General features: G+C 41.2%; 1 protein-coding gene and 1 non-coding gene across 2 annotated transcripts in view; one reads left to right on the top strand and one right to left on the bottom strand.

Moving 5' to 3' along the window:
- Nucleotides 1-19,233, top strand: part of COL6A5 (collagen type VI alpha 5 chain) — a 112,090-nt gene that overhangs the window by 24,430 nt on the left and 68,427 nt on the right. Inside the window, exons 10-22 of the mRNA XM_023512866.1 lie at nucleotides 996-1,138; nucleotides 2,101-2,193; nucleotides 4,252-4,305; nucleotides 6,131-6,202; nucleotides 6,510-6,536; nucleotides 6,647-6,691; nucleotides 6,789-6,842; nucleotides 8,866-8,928; nucleotides 9,594-9,659; nucleotides 10,064-10,117; nucleotides 16,312-16,347; nucleotides 16,815-16,877; nucleotides 18,291-18,353. Coding sequence (XP_023368634.1) covers nucleotides 996-1,138; nucleotides 2,101-2,193; nucleotides 4,252-4,305; nucleotides 6,131-6,202; nucleotides 6,510-6,536; nucleotides 6,647-6,691; nucleotides 6,789-6,842; nucleotides 8,866-8,928; nucleotides 9,594-9,659; nucleotides 10,064-10,117; nucleotides 16,312-16,347; nucleotides 16,815-16,877; nucleotides 18,291-18,353 — 833 coding nt within the window. The remainder of the gene's footprint in view (nucleotides 1-995; nucleotides 1,139-2,100; nucleotides 2,194-4,251; nucleotides 4,306-6,130; nucleotides 6,203-6,509; nucleotides 6,537-6,646; nucleotides 6,692-6,788; nucleotides 6,843-8,865; nucleotides 8,929-9,593; nucleotides 9,660-10,063; nucleotides 10,118-16,311; nucleotides 16,348-16,814; nucleotides 16,878-18,290; nucleotides 18,354-19,233) is intronic.
- LOC111725809 lies at nucleotides 15,083-15,216 on the bottom strand. Its single transcript, XR_002773779.1, has one exon. It is a non-coding gene; the product is annotated as a small nucleolar RNA SNORA5 (small nucleolar RNA).

Below are 19,233 nucleotides of genomic sequence, written 5' to 3'. Positions count from 1 at the left end.
CACTATAACAGGCAGGATGCCAGCACTGTTACTGCCCACACTCAATGTCCCAGGGGTATCAATCTTTCTTCTTTCCCATTCTTCTCCCAATATAGTTTATAGCTTCATTTCTCCTCATCCTTAATTAGTGCTCTCCTCCAACCTTTCTCCCTAATTATTCCCTACATCTCTCATCTCTGGTTCTGTTTCTTGACCAATTTCCATTCATCTTTTAGAATCAGGATAGACATCAATTTTCTAAGAAACCTTCCATGATGCTTCAAGTCTGAGTTAGGAGCTTATCTAGGCTTTCCTAGAACCCAGTGTTCCCTCTCAGAGCAAATATCTTACTATTGTCCATCTCTTCCAATGGACCATAAACTCTGTGAAAAATTCATCTTGTATTTCTGTATAATAGACTTCTAATGAAAATATTTGTTTAACCAGTGAGTGATTTAATAAGTGAGTAATGAATAAATAATTAATGAATTGAATATAGTCAGGAATTTGGGTGAAACTGGAATCACCCTGGGCTTTCCTTACATCTTCACAGCCTGTCATCCTCCAAGGCTGATTAGCATTGGGGATAACTTGAAAACTATCATTACTTTATATTCAGAAAAATTCAGAAAAGCTCTCTAAAGATGAACAATGCCCTTTCTTAAAAGTTACTTTAAAATGCCCAAGAATTGCATCAAAATTGGCTGTAAGATGTTGAACACAGTTTTCTGCTAGTGTTTTTCTGTAGACTTGTGGTTAGTTTCTCTTAAACACTTTTTCCCATGGGATTTCATGCTAAAGTCAGTGACCAGAGCCAGTGCATACTCAGAAAATGCAGGCAAAGATTTGTTGTCTGTTTCTTCATCTCTTGAGAGTCCTACTTCCTCTTATGTTTGTGTTTTTCCCTTTCTGATTCATTCAATAATGTCACTGCGTAGAAACATGATGGGTTCACCTAATTTTTCATGTACAGACATAAATCCCTTCATTTTCCATCTTTTATTTTTACTGAGTAGGACTTGATGCTCTGCTGGTGGTTTCTCTTAACACCACTGCTCACCAGGAGTTTTCCAGCTTTGAATTTGGAAAAGGATTTGATTACAGGACTCACCTGACCATTGGAATGAGAGAACTGGGCAAAACACTATCACAGTACTTGGTGAGTTGTTGGACAAAAATACCCAGTTATTCAAAATACCATGACTACATTCGAATCTTGATATGAATTTTCAAAGAACTGCCTTGTTTTGCCTCACCAAATTAGGTGCCTTATCTTTAGTATATAAAAAAGTGTAAAAAATATCCAATGTACTCAGTACTACTGTGAAACCAAATTATAATCACTCACACTTGCATATGAAAAATAAAACACAACTATAGCCTAGGATGAAGGAAGGAGGGAGGGGAGGCGAGTTGTTCGGGGGAGGGTTAGTAGGGGGACCACACCTATGGGGCATATTGCAAGTACAAGTTGGATCTATCAGGTGTAGAACACAAATGTCCGAATGCTGTAATTGGGTAAATAAGGTGAAGGCTATGTTGATTAGTAGGATATAAGCACTCCAATTTGTACAAATAATCAACACATTGAATCCCATAATGGTACAAATGTATTCATGATCTATGTACAAATGACTAAATAAATAATAAATAAAGTGTTAAAGACCAGAACATCAGGGCATCCATATTTTGTTTTTGCATATCCTTTCATTTTTTTAATCATCTCATTAAATAAATACATAGGGAACTAACAAACCTGTCAATGACTATCAAATTAAAAAGCTCCTAACAATTTATGCTGTAGAAATTTCAGGAAACAGGAGGCTGGCAACTAGGAAAAAGTCCTAGGTGAACTTGGGCTGTGGTTATCTCAACACTGGGTGCCCTTTCCATGAATAGAGGTCATTTCTTCGGAGAGGGGATGTTGCCAATGCAGTTGCTACCCTGGTGCCCACTCTGTAATATTAAATCACAAAGCACCTCTCACTGTCTGCAGCTCTTCACCCAAAGGAGAAGACGGGCTCAAGGGGGCAGATTATGGTTTGTGTGAATACAATTCTTACGCAATAAAATTCCTAACAATGGTTACTCAGATCTGCTTTTTTTTTTTTTTTTGTCCAGGGAAATATTGCAGAGAAGACTTGCTGCTGTACATTTTGCAAGTGTCCAGGGGTTCCAGGAAATCAGGGGACCCAAGGAATACAAGCCATGAAGGTGCCATTTATTTGTTATTTTACCTAATATGCCTTGATTTGTACAGGTGAAACTGAGACTGAGTGGTTGAATTCACCACCTTCTTTCAATGCTAATATAATTTCTTTGGTCATTTAATGTGACTTTTATGGGGTGGAAGCCAGTTTGGAAAGGCTCACTTTTGATCCTGCTAGTAAGAAAAACTCCCTTTTCTCTTCTATATCCTTGGTGATGTTGCTTCTTGGTTTTTCAATTTACATTTTTGTACCTGCCTGAAACAGTTTGAAAGGTGACAAGAAGCATTTGAAATATTGGAGATGGAGCTAGGCATGTTGGCACACATCTATGATCCCAGCTGAGGCAGGAAAATTGCCTGATCCAAGAGTTTGAGACCACCCTCAGCAACATAGCAAGATCCTGTCTCAATAAAAAAAAAAAAAAAAGAAGAAGAAGAAGAGTAGGAAGTTGTGTTTTATCAGCAATGGAATGAGATTGAACTACAGGAAGATCATAGCATTGCAGATTAATAGTCCTTTAAAAAAATTATAAAAGATTAAATTACACAACAATAATAAGCACACCACAGTATTTTCAATAAAATACTCTATGTCAATGAAAATGAATGAACTATAGCTCCATGCAACAACATGAATAAATTTTACCAACACAGTAGTGAACAAAAAATGTGAAACATAGATGAATACTTACGATATGATTCCACTTATAAAAAGTTTGGGAAAAAAGGCAAAACTAACCTACAGTGTCTAGGGATGAATATTTAAGTAGTGAAGGACTTTTATAAGGCAAGCAACTCTTATAAAAGTCATGAGTTTACCCCTGGGTGGGGTGGGTGGGGCAATTGTGATTGGGGCAAGTATAGTGCCTGAGACCTGTAATGCTCTATTTCTTGACCTGGGTGGTAGTCACACAGACCTTATTTCTAAACATAATAATTGTGAATTTGCCAGGCATGGTGGCTCATGCCTGTACTGTAATTCTAGCACTCTGGGAGGCCAAGGTGGGAATATTTCCTGAGCTCAGGAGTTAGAGACCAACCTGAGCTAGAGCAAGACCCTGTCTCTAAAAATAGTTGAGCATTATGGCAGGTACTTATAGTTCTAGCTACTTGGGAGGCTGACACAAGAGGATCACTTAAGCCCAAGAGTTTGAGATTGTTGTGAGCTATGACTCCATGACACTACCAAGAGTGAAAAGTGAGACTCTGTCTCACCCCCCCAAAAAATTATAAAATTATTGTATAAAGTTCATTGTTAAGCTGTACTTTATATTTTATTCACTTTTATGTACTTTTCCGAAGGTAGTTTTGATATCACAATGAAAATGAATTTGCTTTTTTTTTTTGAGATCAAACTTCACTACTTGTGAGTTCTGCTTCGTTCATGATTGTGGAAAGATAACTTATTAATATATTGAACTTTTTATTGCACTGTGATGTTTTGTTTAGTGCAGGTTCCTCCCTCATTGTTTTGCTCAGATCGATATTAGAATTGCTCCAGGAGTGCCCCCCTTCCCACCCCTGGTACAGCAAACAGAAACCTAGGACCTATGGTAGAGGGTGAGAGAAAGCAAAACTCAAACAAGATCTTGGCTACAAGTAAGCCACAAAGTTATTAAACCCCATGTGCCTGAGAGAGAGATGACTATAATTTAAATACTTATATGCTCCTCCTTTTTGGAAATGCTTGGAAAAGTCCTCCTTGAGCTCTCAAAAAATCAGGAGAAAATAAAATGCTCCCTTTGAAAATGTTTTCAATTTACCTGCTAAAGAGTCGTGGCGGGTGCAGCTATCCTCTCTGCAAATCCCTTAAGCACAAGTGCAGCCCCTCAGCCCTCAGCTGAGGTCAGTCTCCCCAGGGGTTAGGAGCACTGCCTTCTGCAGAAGGGCTCCAGAGATGAGTGTGAGCACGAAGCCAGCTCCAGATGTTATTAGACTCTCCCCAAACTCATAGCCACATTTGCACAAACTGTAACCAAGTTGAAGATAGGGAAGGCCTAATATTTCACAAGTTTGAATTAGTGGGGGATGGCTAAAATTTCTTTTTCTCTCTTTCTTCCCAGGGTTCCTCAGGTCTGAAGGGCAGCAGAGGACATAGGGGAGAAGATGGAGACCCTGTAAGTTTTTGTGACTCCCTCACAATACATACTTTTTGGTTTTCTTTTTCATGGAAAAGCTTTATTTTTTTTCATACAGAAGGGATAGATGGAGTTTTGTTCATATGTTTAGTTTTTGTGGTTTTTTATTGGGGGGGGGAGCATTGCTTTTCCTTTCTCCTTGTCCTAATCACAAGGCACTTGCTAAATCTGTATTTAGAAGGAAGGAAGGAATAGGCTTTCACGCATGTGGACTGGCATGCTTTAATTAGTGGCAGAGTGCCAGGTATCTTCCTCTCCATGCCTAAGCAGGGCGCAGCAGGTTATCTGCTCGGAGGCTCTCTTTGCACCTGAAACCCAGTGCCTGGCACTTGGCTATGGGCCAGCACTGGAGCATACATCCCTCCACAGAAAGGGGAGTGGGAAGGGCATCACAAGGCCCAGCTTCTTGTTTAAATGCTACATAGAGACTTGCAAACCTCAAGGCCTAACTCTGAAACCAAAACTTTCACTTGGTTCGCCAAATTATGAAAATAAATTTGAAGTGACTAAAATCATGTTGGGTGGCACATTTAGAATGGGCAAGTTCCGGAAGCATCCAAACTGGATCTTTATCCCTTTAAGGCCAGTTTCTCCTCTGGGAAGCAAGTTGTAAGGATTAAAAAGCAAAGATCACACTGCCAGGGGCTGACCTAGATTTGGAACAAGATACTTAACTTTTAGCCCTTAGTTTCCTCATCTTGAAACATTTATAAATTCCTCTGGGACCCAGATGCTAATCTAGTTTATAAAATGACCACTAAGGGGGATGCTCTAACTCACCCACTCTGGCCCTCGGAGGGATCTTGTCACCTGACTACTGCTTGAGTATGGGGAATAGCGTCACCCATCTGCCTGGCTGTGAGCCCACAGCTGGCAGAGAGTCCAGGCGTGTGAAGCTGTAAGGCATAGTTAGGTACCTCTCAGCAATCTGTGGTCATGGGTGAGGGCTCATTTTATAGGAATAATCCTCAGAGTAAAGAAAGCAAAGCGGAGGGGGGGGGGGGAATCATTTCTCTCTAAGGAAACAATTAGGCTCATTGCTAAACAATTATTTTTTTCATGCAATAAACTTTGAGTAACTGTTATGTACCCTGACCTGAGCCCACCACAAGGGACACAAAGCTGAAAGAGACGGTTGGGGTCCTTGCCTTCAAGGAACACAAAATTGTCTTCTCTTGAGATTCATTTTTCTCTAGCATTTACCTGTATTTAAATATTTCCTGGGAAAGTTGATGGGAGACATTCGTGCCATTGACCTTGAGTGCTCTTCCCCATGTGGATGAACTGACATTGGGACTCTTTAACCTGGGGACATCCTTTCCACAAGAACTGGCTCTTCTTGCCTTTGTGTGATGTCACCTCCCAGCAGGCATTTCCACTCAGCTCCAGGGCCCTAGCCCTGACTTGTTTCTGTGCTGTCAGCAGTGCTCACTCTCCCCCAGTGTAGCAGGAGGGCCCTGGGCTCCTAGGATGTCAGGTCCCACATGTATTACTGGAATATTTGCAATGCTGCTACAAAATGAAGTGACTCAGAAACTCTGACTGTGCTGTCTGAGGAGGGCTGAGCTCATCCTGTACCTTTCTGTGATCTTGGATCTGTAAGGAAGCTCTGAAGGTTGACAGGGGAACATATTCGAAGACAAAGGGAAAAATAGATTTAAATGAATGAGCTCTCAGGAGCATCCGCTTTGTCTAAAGCTCAGAGTGTCTGTGTGCTCTGGCTTAACTCTCTAAAAGAAAACCACTGGCAGCTTCTGGCATTTAAAGCATCAATTTGGATACCTGTTTGTGTTCTTTTTCTTAGGGAAGACGAGGAGAAATAGGACCCCAAGGAGATAAAGGGATTGCAGGATGTGTGGGAGAGCGGGGTCAGAAGGTACGACACTTCCAAAAATGACATTTCCTATTCCCTGTGACACCCTTTCCCCCTCCATTCCTGCCCTCCCTCATTTTCTCTCTTCCATCACTCTTCTCTGTGTCCCTTTCTCCACTTAGATTAATTCTGCTTCAAGGTGTCTTTAGCATTAATTAAATTCTACCTATAACCCCTTTGTGGATATATAGCAAGAAGCAATGAAAGAAATGCACACTCACTTGAGGGAGGCAGCCCCTTCCTGCCACAACAATCTGGAATCCACACTCTGTCTTTGGCATGTCAGTGAGAGATATTTAATCTTTTGCAGGGAGCCAAAGGATTTTCTGGACATAAGGTACGGAGTTCCTTGTTAGTCCAATTTGATCTCTTAATGGGATTAGTTTCCCAATAGGAATGGAGCAGAGACTCTCCTTTACCTGACTGCTGCCTATTGCTATCTCTCAGGGGGAACAAGGAGTTGATGGCATCGATGGACTCGATGGGGAAGAGGTAAGCTGTATTTCTTCAAGTATCACAAAAACCGTCATGAGGTTGATAGGTTTTTTTTTTTTTAAATGGGATTTTTATTTTCCATGTCTTCTTTTAGGGCTTTCATGGATTTCCTGGAACAAAAGGAGAAAAAGGTGATCCCGGGTCTCAGGTAAGACTTTCAATACACCAAAGGAGAATTGGGTAACAGAGGTAGACTTAACTGCTGTGTGTCAATGGTTATTGGAGACAAAACTGGCAAGTGACTTAACCACATAATGAAGGCCTATTACCACTGAATAGACGCTACATTTCCATTTGGAGGAAGTGAGTAACCATGTAATTTTCAAGAATTTCCAGCTAGAATAATTCAAAGCATACAAGGTTCTTCTGTGAGCACGTTTGTTAGAAGCCTGTAATGAATGCTTTTGACTGTCAGTGGTTTCTGTGTTCTCTTTATTATGTCTGAGAAAACTCAAAGGCAAGAGAAAGAGACAAAATTATTTTGTGGCCTTGGTATAGTAAATCACAGTGAAGCTTTTTTTTTTTTTTTACTTTAAATTCAACACCCATTAATATGTGCCTACTTGATTTTAAGCAGCTTGACGTTTATGTTCTGATCTATTTATCAAATGCTTTTTGACCACCTGTCATGTGCTAGGCAGAGAGTTATTTGCTAAAGAATCAGAGAGGAGCCACTTAATCTTGTCCTCAAGGATCCCACAGTGTCACTGGGGAGAAGGCATATCCATGGACTGTGATGACACAGAATGTGATTGAGGCCACATTGCAGGATGGGAGTCCAGAGAAGGGCACCTACTCAGGTGGCAAGGGGTCTGAGAGGGTGTCTTGGAAGTCTTCCTGGGGGAAGTGATCCCTGAGCTGAAGTGCACAGGAATTCATCAACGGAATTGAAGCAAGGCAAAGTTGTAGAGGAAGGGCATTCCAGACAGATGGAACAGCATGACCAAAGACATGGGGCTTGGGGCGCTGCAAAGTGTTCTGCCTGGAAGGAGCATTAGCGTGTAGGTAATGAGAGGTAAGGTTCAAGAGGTTGCAGGAAGAGATCAGGGTGGCAGTAGTGAGCCACATGGAGGATTTTGGCTTTAGCCATTAGGTAATGGGGAGCCTTTGAAAGATTTTAAGCAGCAGGATCACAAGCAAATTTTCATTTTAGAAATATCACTTGGCAGTAGTGTGGAAGATGTCTTGGAGGTGACATGGTGCAAGGCAGGGATGAGGGGATGAGAGGCAGATCTGTAGTAATCTGACAAGAAGTGATGAAGCTTCTAACAAAGCAGTGGCAGTGAGGACTGACACAGTAAGGACATAGCATGGCCTAAGCTGGGGTGAGGTGAGGGGCGCACCGGGCACAGAGGACACCCTCACTCTCAGAATTACGTGAGTGAAGGCCTCTGTAACATTTGCATCTAGGTGCCTCTCTTGCCTCACCCTAGTTCTGGCTCTGGGACATAAGGTTTCTAGATCTGGACGACCAGAGGACCAGAAAATGGAGACTCAGTCAGAATATCTGCAAGAATCCTGGCTTGGGGGCGGCACCTGTGGCTCAAAGGAGTAGGGCGCAGGCCCCATATGCTGGAGGTGGTGGGTTCAAACCCAGCCCCAGCCAAAAACTGAAAAAAAAAAAAAAAAAAAGAATCCCTGCTTGGGTGTTTAGTTGGGAACAGGTGGCTGTGAGGTGACAATGGAACACCCTTGTGGAGATTTCCAGCAGGAAATTCAATCATTGATGTCAGAAGTGGCCAGACTGGCTAGGATGTAAAATATGATATGTGACATATCATATTGTGATTATCTAAATTTAATTAAATTAAAAAATCTGCCCCTCAGTTGCACTGACCACATTTCAAGTGCTCATTAGGCACGTATGGCTAGTGGCTACCACCTGGACAGCATAGGTACAGAATATTTCCAACACTCAAGGAAGTCCTGTTGGACAGCTGGACCTCAAGAAGTTTTCTTATTTCTCAGCCTCCCTGTAGGTAATCCTGACCATAGGCTTAAAACTGGACATAATACTGTTTGGGGAGACTATGGGACCATTGCTGAGATAGAAGGATGAAGAATATTTTATCTGATTGATTAATCCCCAACCAATTCTATAGTTGACATTTGCACCATTGTATAAGTTTCCTACAAGTTAAATCAGAAGATCATTTTATTTTTTTCTTCAGGGCAGCCCAGGATCAAGAGGCCCCCCTGGGGGATATGGCGAGAAGGGTTTCCCAGGAGATCCAGTAAGTTACAAAGGCCAGCTGGCTCTGACTTATATATTTGCTCCTCAGTTCCCATCTCCTTTCTTTTTGTGTCCCTGCTAACCAGTAGGCAACTGTTTGTCTTGGGAGTAGGGCCAGTAGGTATTGAATGAAGCTTTCGGAAAAGTCTTTCTGTGTTTGATCTAGGCTGGTTATATTAAAGATTTAGGACTAGGAAATAAAGCTCCACTTACGAATCCTTATGGTATGTTGAGACTTTCAAGTTCCTTTGGGGCAAAATTTCCTCTGTTTATTGAACTTCTAATCTAGCAGACCTGCAGATTCCCTATTTGTAGAATTAGTTACAGGGGAATCTTATTACACACTTGAGGGAGTGGCCTAAGAATGTTTGGACCGGTGCATCAGTGAAGCTGCCAATGCGAAGAAGGGAAAAATCACATGTAGAAAGCACTCCTATAATTCTTCATTTATTACAAAATCTCCCTCACATTTGGATAAACATTACTCTTATTTGTTTAAAAATCCTATCAGTTTCAAATATTAAAAATTTTCTCATGTCTCTCATCCCTTAACAAGGATTAACTTAGTGCCTGAACATCTTACCATTTTGCTACACACACACACACACACACACCCACCCCCTGACATTTATGAATTCTAAAATACTTTTCAAAATCTTTTTTTAGGGAAATCCAGGACAAAACAATAACATCAAAGGACAAAAGGGCTCCAAAGGAGAACAAGGAAGACAGGTAATTGGATCTATTTTATACATATGAGTTACTTAATTCTATTACTAAGATAAGTAAATTTAGTAAAATACATAGCCCTGTTATAATTGAATAAATACCCTGAAGTCCATGCCTAAAAGAGCCTTAATTTCTTAAAATAAGGCATGTTTTATAGTAGGCTATGGAACTATAGAATTATTAAGTTCCTGGCAAGTGATATTATTTGTGAGAGTTTGTAATAATAGTGCACATTGCTATTCCTGTTTATTAAAGAGTATAGAACTGACAGTGTTAATCTTCAGAATGATTGTAGCATGACACATCTATTCTATTTTTAACAATTCTTGGGGTTTTGATGCTGATGCCTTTATAATTTATTCAGAATCTGTTACCTTATAATCTTGGGGGAACTATTGTATTTATAGGGTAGAACAGGACAGAAAGGAGCACAAGGCAGCCCTAGTTCCAGAGGAAGCAGGGTAAGTACTTCTGAAGACACTTATTTCCCCTCTTGATCACTTGGAGATGGCACAGAGACATTCAGAGCTTTTGTTGCTACGCAGTCAGATGATGCATTTGCAGGTTTCTCAGTCTTGAAGCTACTGACATTCTGAGTCAGGTAATTCTTTGCGATGGGGGCTGTCCTGTACATTGTTGGATGTTTGCCAGCATTCCTGCTCTCTGGCTAGTAGAGATCCACATCACCATCTCTCCCCCCACCCACTTGTGACATCCAAAAATGTCTCCGGATATTGCCAACTGTCTGTGGTGGGTACTGTGGGTTGGAGGCGGGACAAACCACCTGTGGCTGAGAACCATTGTGACATCTACCGCCTTTCCCTTCTACCTTCCAGATGCTTTTGAATGTCTTTGAAGAGAGCTAATGACTTTTAACTTAAAAGCCTTCTTCTGATAGTTTAGCATTTTAAGAATATTATGAACTGGGTAAATATACTCTCTTTCTTGTTACATATAGCCAATGAGGAAGAGGAGTCACCCAGAAATTCTTCCTGAGTGGGCCCAAACACTCGCAGTTAGAGCCAGCTCAGTGGCATCCTTGAGGTCCTGGGATAACTTCAGAACTCATATTTTTATATCAAGCCGATCACAGCCAAAAATAGGGATGTTGGATTTCCCCATCTTCTTAAGGAACAATCAAGAAATCACCTTTTCCTTTGTGAACTACCGTGTTAGAGATGATATTTATAATGATATTTATAACTCTCCCATCATGTGCTCAGCATAGACATCATAAAAAGAATAATGTACAAAGTTCTAGATTTGGCTCAAGAGGGAAGTGAAAATACTTGGATTTCTTTTCTATTACAAAACTGGAATCTTCTCATCATTTTGAAGGCTGTAGCTGATTGCCCTTCTCTCTGGGATAGTGAAGAAACATGTTTTAATCCCTCCTGCCTTTGTTTATCTTGAATCATGGTTCTTAAGGGAAAAGCAGTCAGCACTCAGATAGGTTACGCTTCCCATTGCTTCTGGTAAAATTCTTTGGGACTTTGCCCTCTTTCTTCACAAGAAAGAATTAAAATGTAATAAGAGGAAGTACTAGAACAGTAAGATGACCTAAATGCTATAAATTTTAAAGATAAATATGTAGTTTTGTTGGTTTAAGAGAAAATACTTTTAGTTTGAAATAGCTTTGTGACACATCAATCTGGCACTTTTTAAAAAAGTGATACTAGGCTGGGGATTAAACCCTGGACAAACTAGGCAACTGCTCTGAAGTCAATTTCAGGACATGAGGCTCTCAGCCCCTTCCTCATTTTTTACTCATTTCCCTGTGGATCTCCCCATTTTAACTTCTTTTCTCCTGAATTAAACTGGGTATATTGATATGAAACAGTATCAAGTTTTTTATCCTCTCCCCCAACTTTCTAATGAAGGACAGAATTCTTTATGAGGGTCAGAGGATCTTAACTGAATGACAAATTCTAAACAGCAAAGGCCAGCTCAAGACATTACCTTCTTTGTGATAGAATTTCAATTTACATAAATTAATTGTTGTACCAGCTGTTGCCTAAACAGTGGAGCAACACTCTGAAAACCATTTGAAACCACATCCCAGGCCCTTTACTTTTTGCTTGCCACACAGAAAGGATACCTCTATAGCATCTATTCTGTGCCAGGTCTTGATCAAATCACTTGCAACTTTTAATTCATTTAGTTCTCACAACATGCCTGTGAGGTAGATATTACTATTATATCCATTTTTACAGATGAGAAGATCCAATTCAGGAAAATTGGGCAAGTTGCTTGTCAGTTGCAGAACTGGGCTCCTAACTACCCTGGGTTAGGTTTATTACACACCTGCCCTGAACCACACAGGCTTTAAAGAGCAGAGCTTAGCTCCAGGTTCCCTGACTCCTACGGACACACATCTAACCATTGTGCCCTACTGTCTGTTACACAGAATAAATATTATCCTCTCCTTGCTTTTTTATTGTTATTTTTTTATTGTTGGAGATTCATTGAGGGTACAAGAAACCAGGTTACGCTGATCGCATTTGTTAGGTAAAGACCCTCTTACAATTGTGCTTTGCCCCTAAAAGGTGTATCACACACCTAGACCCCACCCCCTTCCTCCTTACCTCTCTCTGGTCTTCCTTTCCCCCATCCCTCCCTCCTTCTTTCTCTCTCTGCTCTCCCCTTCCCCCACCCCCACCATGTCATTAATTGTCCTCATATTAAAATTGAGTGCATAGGATTCCTGCTTCTCCATTCTTATGATGCTTTACTAAGAATAATGTGTTTCACTTCCATCCAGGTTAATACAAAAGCTGTAAAGTCTCCATTTTTTTAATGACTGAATAGCATTCCATGGTGTCATATACCACAGCTTATTAATCCATTCCTGGGTTGGTGGGCATTTAGGCTGTTTCCACATTTTGGCAATTGTAAATTGAGTTGCAATAAACAGTTTAGTGCAAATGTCTTTATGATAAAAGGATTTTTTTCCTTCCGGATATATGCCCAGTAATGGGATTGCAAATGGGAGGTGTAGGTTGAGTTCTTGAGGGTTCTCCAATACTTCCTTCCAAAAAGGTTGTATTACTTTGCAGTCCCATCAGCAGTGTAAAAGTGTTCCCTTCTCTCCACATTCACTCCAGCACCTGCAGTTTTGAGATTTTGTGATGTGGGCCATTCTCACTGGGGTTAGATGGTATCTCGGGGTGGTTTTGATTTGCATTTCTCTAATAATTAGGGATGATGAGCATTTTTTTCATATGTTTTTTAGCCATTTGTCTTATTTAGAGAATGTTCTATTTGTGTCTCTTGCCTATTGATATATGGGATTGTTGGCTTTTTTCATGTGGATTAATTTTATTTCTATAAAAGCCTAGTTATCAAGCTTTTGTCTGATTCAAAATATGCAAATATTGGGTGGCGCCCATGGCTCAGTGAGTAGGGCGCTGGCCCCACATACCAAGGGTGTTGTGTTCGAACCCGGCCCCAGCCAAACTGTAACAAAAAATAGCTAGGCGTTGTGGTGGGCACCTGTAGTCCCAGCTACTCGGGAGGCTGAGGCAAGAGAATCACCTAAGCCTAAAAGCTGGAGGTTGCTGTGAGCTGTGATGCCATAGCATGCTACCGAGGGCGACAAAGTGAGATTCTGTCTCTAAAAAAAAAAAGCGAATATCTTTTCTCATTGTGTAGGTTGTCTATTTGCTTTAGTTATTGTCTCCTTAGCTTTACAGAAGCTTTTCAGTTTAATTAAGTCCCATTTGTTTATTTTTGTTGCTGTTGGAATTGTGCAATTGCCATGGCAATCTTCATGAAGTCTTTCCCCAGGCCAATGTCTTCCAGTGTTTTTCATACGCTTTCTTTGAGTATTTTTATTGTTTCATGCCTTAAATGCCTGATCCATCTTGAATCAATTTTCGTGAGTGGAGAAAGTTGCGGGTCCAGTTTCAATCTGTTACATGTGGATATCCAGTTCTCCCAGCACCATTTATTGAATAGGGAGTCTTTCCCCCAGTGTATGTTCTTGTTTTGGTTTATTGAAGATTAATAAGGTGGTTGTAAGATGTTAGTTTCATTTCCTGGTTTTCTGTTTGATTCCAAATGTCTATGTCTCTATTTCTGTGCCAGTACTATGTTGTCTTAACCACTAAGGCTTTGTAGTACAGCCTAAATCTGGTATATTGATGCCCCTGACTTTGTTTTTATTACTAAGAACTGCCTTAGCTATTTGGGGTTTTTTTGGTCCCATACAAAATGCAGAATTATTTTTTCCAAGACTTGAAAGTACAATGTTGGTATTTTAATAGCAATGGCATTGAATCAGTAGATTGCTTTGGGAAGTATAGATATAATGCTGATTCTTCCCAGCCATGAACATGGTATGTTCTTCCATTTGTTAATATCCTCTGCTATTTCCTTTCTTAGGGGTTCATACTTTTCTTGATAGTGGTCCTTCTCCTCTTTTGTTAGATTTATTCCTAGGTATTTCATTTTCTTTGAAGCTATGGTGAAGGGAGTTGTGTCCTTAATTAGCTTCTCATCTCGGCTGTTATTGGCATATACACAGGCTACTGACTTGTGGACATTGATTTTAGATCCTGAGACATTACTGTATTTTTTGATGACTTCCAGGAGTCTTGTGGTTGAGCCTTTGGGGTTCTCTAAGATCATATCATCAGCAAAGAGGGAGAATTTGACCTCCTCTGCTCTCATTTGGATGCCCTTTATTTTCTTGTCTTGCCTAATTGTATTGGCTAGAACTTCCAGCACTATGTTGAACAGTAATGGTGACAGAGGACAACCTTGTCTGGTTCCAGTTCTAAGAGGAAAAGCTTTCAGTTTTACTCCATTCAGTAAAATATTAGCTATAGGTTTGTCATAGATAGCTTCGATCAGTTTAAGAAATGTGCCACCTACGCCTACGCTTTTCAGTGTTCTAATTAGAAAAGGATGCTGGATTTTATCAAATACTTTTTCTGCATTTATTGATAGGATCATATGGTCTTTGTTTTTGCTTCTGTTGATACGGTGAATAACATTTATGGACTTGAGTATGTTAAACCAGCCTTGCACCCCTGGGATGATACCTACTTGATAATGCTTATCCCTGCTTTTTATTGGAGACAGAGTTGTGATGTCATGGAATCAGTGGCCTGAACTTTTGTTTACTGTTTCTTCTATACTTTCTTGCATCAAGAGAATTGCTTATTCACATCCATGTACAAACAGCTGTCAAGTTATAATGGGTAACTTCTCCCAAAGGGTATTTGAATTTTACTTATGTTATTTATTTTTTTACATATGGCATCCTGTTGGTCCTGTGTGTGAGCTGGGAACCTCTGTGAACCTCTTCTCATGGGCATTTACTACAACTCTTCAAAGAAGAGTTAGCTCCCCATCCTGTTCTAACAGGACCCGAGAGCCCAGAGCTCACGAGGAGCCTCACTCAGTCTTGAGGTCTAGAAGCTTGCTGTCTGCAACCAAATTTATCCCTGAGCCTGGGACACAGGAACAGGGCCCACGAGTCACAGTGTTTCTATGGCAACCTTCTGTGCCAGTGCCTACCATGGGTAAGGCAGGCACTGAATTTGACACAGCTGCAGGTATTTGAATTTAAAAAAAAAAAAGTACCTTGAATTAAAGGGGAAAACTTCAAGGTAGAAATTTTAACTATTAGCCAACTTGGTGGAGCTGGTATTTGGTCAGTTAGTTTATTCTAAAAAACCTTGTAAGGTGGGCAGTTGAAAGAAAACAGTATTTCTGAAATAATTTCCATGGCTACCTTTCTGAAGAGTGAAAGGGTACAATCTGTTTAAGTATTTATTTTGTATGTAAAGCAGTTGTAGTTTATCGTGACACTAAGTGAATTGCTGGCTGAGATGTTCCACAGTTCTCTCAAAGATGCTGGGACAGGTGTGGGTGTGGCAGGTGTGAGGGAGCAGATTTTATCTTTGCTGTTTAAGGTAAAGGAAGTTAGGATCTAGGTCTGAATCATCTCAGGGCTTGGCCACTGTCTGGAAAGGAGAGGGTGTGGCTAGGCAGCCACTAGATGGAGGGCCTGAGCTGGCTATGTGAGCTGCTTCTGGACAGGCATGGGTTTGGGCTTCAGTGATCTGCCAGGTCTTTTCTTCTTTTTTTCTTTTCCACTGAACCTAGCGGTAGCATCTGGACCACTATGTAGTTGAGCAGACCCCATCAGCCATTTCTTCCTTGTAGAATCCATAGAGACAAACCCCAGTGGGCCCATCTTTAGAAATGTTTTACTCTCCCCAAGAGGCAGTTAGAGGGCCCCAGGGCAGAGAGAGATGGATGTGACCTTTCCCTTCTCTGGTAAGAAGCTTCCCAGGAGCGGACAGAGCTTTATGGGATTTGCTGGTGAAGGAAATGTAGAAGACAGTTTCCTCAGGGTGTTTGATTCTCCAAACAGCCTCCTGGATCATTGTTAGAGGTTGTGAGACTGAACCTGGATCTGTAATGACTTTTAGATTGGTTTGCAATCAATCCCCCAAATGTTAGTCTATAATTAAGTGCCCAGTGTTTAAACTTGTTTTTGGAAAATGCCTCAGGAAAATTATTTCTGTGAGTTTCTCGTTACTGGTGTCAATCAGGGAACGAGAGTGGCTGGTTTGCCTCAGGAAACCCCTCCAGCCAGACACCTACACACTTAAACACTAACATTTTGCCTTTTTGGTTCTAGGGAAGAGAAGGCCGAAGAGGAGTTCAAGGGGCCCCAGTGAGTAATCTTGACTTCTTGGCCTCTATGGTAGATGGGACCAAGGATGTTTCCCCCATGCAATGGTGCTGGGATAAAAGGAGCATTTGACAAGGATGCTGTAGAAAGTGCCCAGAACTGTACATGATCCCCATTGATTAGGAAGAAACACACACATGCATTACTGCAGCTCCCAGGAACAGGACAGACCTAAGGCAAAGCCTCCTTCACAGATGCCCGGGCACAGGCAGAACCTGTACAATTCCAAGTAATGCACATTTCGCTGCTTTTCATGTGCTTTGGAAATTGACTGCAAGAGACTGACTTTCCTTTATTGGAATAAAAAGTAAGCTTGCATTTATGGGGCAAGTAGGGGGTGGGACAGACAAAACAGTACCTATAACCTTTCTCTGTAAGTTCTCTAAAGAGAAAATCTGTAAGGGAACTATGTGGAGAAAATCTTGACACTGAAAACTTTTGTTCATCAGGGAGAACCAGGAAATCCTGGGCCTCAGGGTGCACTGGGAGCTGAAGGATTGCAAGGCCCACAGGTGCGTTGAAATATTTTGTAAATATTGTTAAATAATATGAAGTTATTCTGATGGGAAGAAGGTAGGCAGTTCTGGATAAAAACAAATAACTGAGACATTTTTGATCTGCTCTCCTGCCATATGCTTTATTCCCCAACATGGAGTAGGTGGGTGATTTTGTTCCATCAAATTTCCTCTAACATTTGTAGCTCAGTCATAAGCCTTTGTAGAGGAAAGTTGTTCCCTTGTGCTCACACACAGTAACAATGAGTGATTAATACCTTCCCATTATATTAGTGATTGATATCACAATCAATACATTGATCTCAGTTTTCCATTAAGAGAGGCCCTGCACATGGACTCCCATGAAAGAGAGCTAGTTAGAAGGTGGAAACTCTTACTTGACTCACCTAAAGCTAACTCTGTTGAAGTGATTACCAGTAAGGCTTTACGCGAGCCCTTTGCATTTTTCATCACCATATCATCAGTAATACGACCATCAGAAGTCAAGCCGTCTTTGTTTCACTCTCTTCCATTCCAGGAAGACCCTGTGGTCATCCCTAAGGAATAGTTTTATAAGATATGGGTTCTTAGTCCCCTTATGAAGCCCACTTTATATGGAAACCACCTTATGCCTGAAATTTTCTATAGATGTGCCTATTCTAAACCCTTCCAAGGAATTTGTTTTTCTTCTAGAATGTTTGAGATTGACAGGAAATTGGAATTCTTTTGGGTGGTCGTGAGTCTCTGAAACAAACTGTGAAGTAGATTGAGTAACCCTGGGATCAGCCTAGACCCATCCCCAGGCTTTCTGAGGTGGGGTGCTTTTCAGATACCTCAGATACTCAAAGGTCCTTTGATGCTTAGGAGGTGAATGAAAGCTCACCCAGCAGCTCCTGGACAGCCAGGGGCCATTTAGCAGCCGCTGCTTTGGGAGGAGAAACATCACTGGTACCTCACCTCTAGTTTTTCCTTCTATATGAGAGAACAGAATGAGGACCATGCCTTTGATGGTGAATGTGGCAGAAACGTACAGTTTGATCCCTCTGGCAGGGCTCTGCTGCAGAGGGCTTTCCACACTGATAAGTGCTTTGGGCCAGGTGAGCTGCCCCATACAGGAATTCATCTGACCGTTGCTGGCATTTTACTTCTTTTCTCTCACAGCTTTATTTCCTCCCATTAGTCTATCTGTCTTTCCCCTTATGGGAGAGGGTGAAGGGTGACGGTCAGCCTCAGGCAGGACATTAGATCTGGACCCCGGAGTCCACTGGTCTGCTTCAGTGGCTCTTCTGATACCTGCTTATCTCTGAGGTAAATGGCTGCCTTCTAAAAGGGTGGCTCATCTCTTTTCCATGAGATGTTTCAAAAGCACTAACTAAGCAAATAAGTTTTTATTGACATAACTACATTATATTTCTTTTGTTATCACAAAAGGGCTTAAGTGGAAATCCTGGCAGCAAAGGAGAAGAAGGAAGACAGGGGCACAAAGGACCGCAGGTGGGTGACTTAGATGCATTAGGCTCAGGGACTCCAGCATTTATTTTCCTCTTACTGTAAAACATCTTCACATAGACTTTATAGCATCTGTGTATGTCCTATTCCCTTTTTAGATTATCTGGGGCAAAATTTTAACACAACTCAGATTCTCTATATGTAGCTAATGTACTCCTCTTTCTCCTTCCCTGGGGTTTTCCTTAGAAAGCACAAACTTACTCCATCAGCCTAAAGAAAGCTTCTGGAAGAATATTGTCCAGTCATGAACATTTTCCCTGAAAGCTGATTCTGATTTTTAAAAAACTTTTACAAATTATCTGTGCCATGCATATACATCTCCATTGATTACTGATATTCAAAAGTGGCCATGCACCCCGTGCTACCTGAATCTATTTGATTCCTAAGTGCAGCTCTTGAATTCATCATCTGACTCTATTTGTTCCCTGAGTGAGTAATGAGCATTTGGATGGTGAGGATTTGTATGAAAAATGTTCTGCTCAATTCTTCAGTTTAGACAGTTAGAGTTCAGAAGGCAAGGGATTCTATGTTCACATATTCCTAGCATGTGTGTGAGAGAGACTTTTGCCCATTTTCAGACTGGGAAACTGAACCATATTCTGCGTGCCATTGTGTGTGGTGGCAGCATAATGTCTTGTTCTAACAATACCGGTGCATTATGGCAATTTCCCCACATTTAGAGATAACATGTGTTGAGTCAAGTGTGCCATTTCTATTTCTCATGAAAGACCCATATGGACTAGCGATATCCCTGAAGATGAAAACTTGTGATTCTCAAATGAGGGCTGGAGCCCGAGTCATCTGGTTCAGTCCCGAGGCCAGCCTCTGCCCTGGCTGCTGGACCATAAGGAGCATCAAGGAGCTG

Source organism: Otolemur garnettii, unplaced genomic scaffold (assembly GCF_000181295.1).
Source record: "Otolemur garnettii isolate 467f Iridium unplaced genomic scaffold, OtoGar3 scaffold00002, whole genome shotgun sequence".
Taxonomy (NCBI): Eukaryota; Metazoa; Chordata; class Mammalia; order Primates; family Galagidae; genus Otolemur; species Otolemur garnettii.
The sequence above is the reverse complement of the archived record's forward strand: the minus strand, read 5'-3'. Positions and strand labels throughout refer to the sequence as shown.